The 5,285-nt window shown below is 36.7% G+C and overlaps 1 protein-coding gene across 3 annotated transcripts in view; it reads right to left on the reverse strand.

Moving 5' to 3' along the window:
* Window positions 1-3,173: 3,173 nt before the first annotated feature.
* LOC135221704 (dorsal root ganglia homeobox protein-like) overlaps window positions 3,174-5,285 on the reverse strand; it is a 172,345-nt gene continuing 170,233 nt past the window's right edge. For all 3 annotated transcript variants that reach the window (XM_064259477.1, XM_064259466.1, XM_064259458.1), the window contains one exon: window positions 3,174-5,285. This exon is cut by the window's right edge and continues 112 nt beyond it. In XM_064259477.1, the coding sequence (XP_064115547.1) occupies window positions 5,009-5,285 (277 nt within the window). In that variant the 3' untranslated portion in view covers window positions 3,174-5,008.

The raw sequence follows: 5,285 nt of genomic DNA on the forward strand, positions 1-5,285 counted from the left end.
CTAAAGGTCCTTTCCTGAGTAACCAGCTATCATGAGGATGCACACTGCACTAGCAGACCTTTGCCGCAGCCCTACTGAACTGTTTTATGAACCTTAATTTTCAGTTCCTCTTACTATACTTCCTCTTCTCTCGTTTTGTCAGAAATGAGATCATTATATTACTGATTTAAAACATCCATTTGAATTCTATCTTTATCCTGTAATGGAATGGCTTCAGGAATATTAATTTTATTAAGCCGTGTTCAAATAAATGTACCCACACAATCTATTTCAACATTATTTGTAAAGTAATTTACTTGTTGAAAATAAGGCCCTTTATTTTTTGTTTCATGTATTCTCACTATATATATATATATATATATATATATATATATATATATATATATATATATATATATATATGAACAAGAATATGTGTGTAGTGCTGATGAGAATTGTTTACTCCAAACTTTTATGAAGGGTCGTAATTGTACTAAAATAATCGAAATTCGGCTGGCTTTACTGAATGGCTCATATTTAGGTCAAGGTCCGTTGTTCTACGGATCGTTTGTGTATAAATCTCTCTTTTGTCTCGATTAGATCAACATTTGTCAAGACGTTATAGCCATCATGTTTCATTCACCTAAGTTCTGCAAGGTAACGAACTTCAGAAATGTCAAGCACCTCCTACTTTTATATTTCATTTCATCCTGGTCAGTCACTTTCAAGTTATAAGTTAGAAATATTTGTGGAGGTTTAGTTACCTTTACTAGTCCTTCTTACTGTCGATGAAGAGCAACTCTGTCTTTTTGCCTAATAGATTTCTTCTTCCTTAATCAAAAATGAATAACGAACTAAGGACGTATTTTAAATGGTGGATAATCAAATCATGTTCATTGTTAGCTCAAAGTAGCTTGACCTCTGGAGCATTGTCATTACTTTAAGCGAAAATGAAGAAAGCTCAAAGATTTCTTGAACACTCAATCACGGTTAGCAGAAGTCAACCATCAGCTGTCAAACACTGAGGGTAATAAAACAAACAATACCAGGTAACACTTATATTTTACAGTAAACAATGAATAGTTGAAGCCAAGTTGGCCTTGTATTGCCTCTAAAGGTATTTTTTTGTCTTTTTGGGGGGGATCGATTTCTGAGGATAAGCTAAAGGGGTCAGTGCCAGTGAAGGATTAGAGGGTCACAAAACTCGTGTAGAGAAACATTTGAGGAATTGAGAAATATTTTTCTTTTATATTTTCTTGGATTTTAGAAGAAAACGTGGATAAAAAGGATGAGAATAAACGGGGTTTAAAGACAATGGCATGAAATTCATTTCAGGAAAAATAAGGAAAGCGAAAGACTGTGTTTATGTTGTACCTTTTCCTTCTTTACTAAGCACAAACTAATGTGTCCTGCCTTCATATCACGTGGTCATATACAAAATACACTCTGGGAAGCGTGTCTATCAATTTCAGCTCTATTTTGAAGTTTGCAAATACGAGGGGTTTCAATATCCCTTATCTTTACATGTTCAAATAAACAGATGGGGGGTCTTCGAATATTTCGAAAACGAATTATGATTTTATAACGTAATGACGTTTGGTGACCCTTGCTCATTTTTTTTTTTTTTTTTTTTTTTTTTTTTTTTTGGGAACAAGGTTTTTGGTGGAGCATATCATAGTGATTTCACGACCTCAACAGTAACACAGTTACTTTGTGAACCTAAGAATTGCCAACATAAAAAGAAAAGAAAAAGCAGGACTCAGCAAAGCGAGATGGCGAAAAGGCAGGAGAAATCGAACACCAGAAATGCTGGATTTCTTTCGGAATCGATATAAAGCTCTACACCTCCTTGAGGTTTACACTTGAATAAAGTCGATTTCACAGTGATCATAAAAATAGAATTCTGAGCATTGTCAACGAAAGCAGACGGAACAATGAATTATTTGAAGCTGATGAGAAGCCAAAACAAAGTACGGCAGGAAAACACATCACGGACTGAACGTGAATGAGACGAGTTGAGGATAGGAACTCATAACAATGTGTCAGGATGTCTTTGAGGAGGTCCGGCGGCACTCCTGCAAGATCCCTCAGTAATCAGATGAGGGGGTTTGGGGGTGGGGGTGGGGTTGGGGGGATGGGCTGGAGGTGCAGGACTAAAGGAAAAGGCAGTCTAAAGGAGAGCGGGCCCTGAGGACCAAACGGTTGTGTGAGAGAGCTGTACAGGTACTTACTACAGGGGGATGATTTTATGATTACCATTATGAAGCTTGATGCACGATCACAATTAAGCTTACTTTGCTGCATTATTGCCGTAAAACTCCCACTGTTCTTGTGATTGGCAGATGTTGCAAGCGCGCATTGGTCCTGTGATACTGACTTCCATTTTCATCGAATTGGGATCATTTTTTTCCCTGCACATGAGTTAATATTGTTATATATCAATATATCTGTCATATATACACTATGCCTTATCAGTACAAAAAAGCAGTAGAAAGGAAGGATGGGTCAACAGATACGACGACTACTCTGACTTCCCCGAGTCGTCGGGATCAGTCTTCATTTCGATCTTTATTCTTCTCTTCTCCTTCGAGCCTGGGCTGCCAAAGTTCAATTGTTGCCTCACCCGGTGGGCTTCGCCTCAAACATTCATCCAGTACTCAGCTGCTGACAATGTTAACAGAAGCTCCCAGGTCGATAGGAGTATATACATATATAAGTTCATATATATGCACCCGAGAGAAGACATTATTCATCCTTTGCATGTTAGTGCAAATGGGCGTGAAGTATGTAAAATATATTCATGTAGACGTGTGTATTTCTAAATCCACTCTAAGAATATATTTTTAAGCATACGCTTTCACACACTATAAAAATTCTGTATCACTCGCGTACGTCATTGTCTCTGAACGAAAGGCAGGATATAGGAAAAACATGAAATAATTATATATATATATATATATATATATATATATATATATATATATATATATATATATATATATATATATATATATATATATACGTATATATATATATATACGTATATCTATATATATATATATATATATATATTATATTTATATATATATATACGTATATATATATAATGTATATGATATATATATATATATATATATATATATATATTATATATATATATATATATATATATATATATATATTATGAAAGCTGTTAATTGCAAATGAGATCAAAACTATCAAACTGAAGAAGTAAAAGTTATTTTTTATTCCATTCTTCAACGAAGATGCTTTGTATTTCTGATAAAACTATAATCCTTGGACAACAATTATTTTAGCTAAGTGGCCTGCCGAATAACAAGGATTCGAAAGAAAGTTTTTTAGCAAATTGGCCTACTGATTCACGTGGAACTGGACCAAAATCTTATTTCAGAGAGTTCTCGTGGAATTCCCGAGCTACCAACTGTCCCGGAGTCTTTCTTTTTTTTCCCTCTCTCTCTCTTCTTTTATACTTCGGAGGTAAACCTAACTCACATTTATGCTCACTTCTATATCGTTTCCTGGGAGCCTTGCTTCGATAAGGAGAGGAAAATCGAGGCGCCCGTTCCGTCGGACTCCGGAGGAGACAGAAAAGAAGAGAAAAAAAGACGTATTTTGAGGTAGCCTTGTATGCTGGGATCCCATCCGTTAGGGCGGCGAGCGACAGAGAGACAGGCAGACAGACAGAGAGAGAGAGAGAGAGAGAGAGAGAGAGAGAGAGAGAGAGAGAGAGGAGTCTTTGGCACAGAAAGAACGACATGATATTTACAGACTACTAGAATCACTACACAATTCGAACGACAATAGTTATGTACTTATCTGTTAATATGTTTGTAAATATAACACGTTAAGAAAAAAATATCTAATGTACAAAGTCATTTACATATACCTTTTTATGACGGGATTCAACGCATATTTTTCCTTTTTACAGATTAAAAGCATTATGCTCTACCGAAATGTTATCTCAACAGAACATAATAATCAGTGTCTTATTTACCTAATAGGTATCATTATAATTAGTTTTACTATATTAGAATTAATGTTATTATTGTCATCATTATCATTATACGAGTTTTTAAGCCATCTGTTAAACAGTAACTTATTGCTTCATATTGTCATGAGGTGATCATCAAAATCGTCGGTTGCCGTCGAGACTGCGGCCGACACCAGTGTCATCTGTGTCGTGAGGCCTCCGTGTCATGTCCAAGCTTTGTCTTCTACGAGATTTCATCGCTCAAAAGCTTAGATTGGCTTTCTTTCTGCTGAATTCATTCTTCCTCAGCATTCAGTGGTTATCAAAGTAAATTATCACTGAAGACATCATTCGCCGTTTAAAATAGCTTAGACGGTCATGTGACTTGCAAATAACAAAAACTTACTTTTTGCTTCTATCAAGATTAAAGAGATATTTGATAGAATATCATTAATAAAAAACATTCAGTATCCGAGTCCTTAACCTTTCATCACAAGGACTGCCTTTGTTTCAAAACTGTTGAATTTCTTTTTGTGTTAACGTATACTAAGGCTATGAATTTCTCTCAAACGCAGGACCCATATGATTATATAGGATATCTACAGCATGTGCCCGTGTATAATCACTGTATCATATTCCAAAAGGTAGAAAGTTGACATACACTGGAAGTTCTACTTGGGGAACAAGCATCGACTATCTTTTAGGGAAAATTTGTGTGAAAAGAGATAATTCTCGTGTTTTCTTCTTCTTCTTCGTCTTCTTCTTCTTTACCAAGGTAGCTGAAGAATCACAGAGATAAGTAGACAATTCAACTTTACTCGTACAAGATACTTAAGATTCATCAACGGTTAAACGAATTTTCTTAGCTAGAAAACATACTAAATCTGAAGAAAAGTAAATATGGAAATGCAAAGCACTCAGGGTGAAATTTAGATCTTCGTAAAACAAAAGACTAGTCCTCCAGAAATGAATGAGAGCAGAAGAAGAAGAAGAAGAAGAAAACAAGTCATAACAATGCTAAGGGGAAAGATGAAAGCACTACTGTGAGTTTTCCCTCTCTGCCGGTGCGGGTGATTCGTTCTTCAGAAGGTTCTCAATGTTCAGGGCCGACGACTGATGCAGCGACTGCTGCAAGTTGTGAAGCGAAGCAGCGTGCAGCGACTGCAGTACCGCGGCCGAGTGTTCCTGCGCCTTCCGACGAAGCTCAGCCACGCTGGAACTCCGCGGGTCGCTGCTGAGTGACGCCAAGGGCGTCTGGCTGGTGAGAGACGCGAGGGAGGGTGGCGTCTGACTCGCCAGGGAGGCCAAGGAAGGC

Source organism: Macrobrachium nipponense, chromosome 20, assembly GCF_015104395.2.
Source record: "Macrobrachium nipponense isolate FS-2020 chromosome 20, ASM1510439v2, whole genome shotgun sequence".
In the NCBI taxonomy this organism is placed as follows: domain Eukaryota; kingdom Metazoa; phylum Arthropoda; class Malacostraca; order Decapoda; family Palaemonidae; genus Macrobrachium; species Macrobrachium nipponense.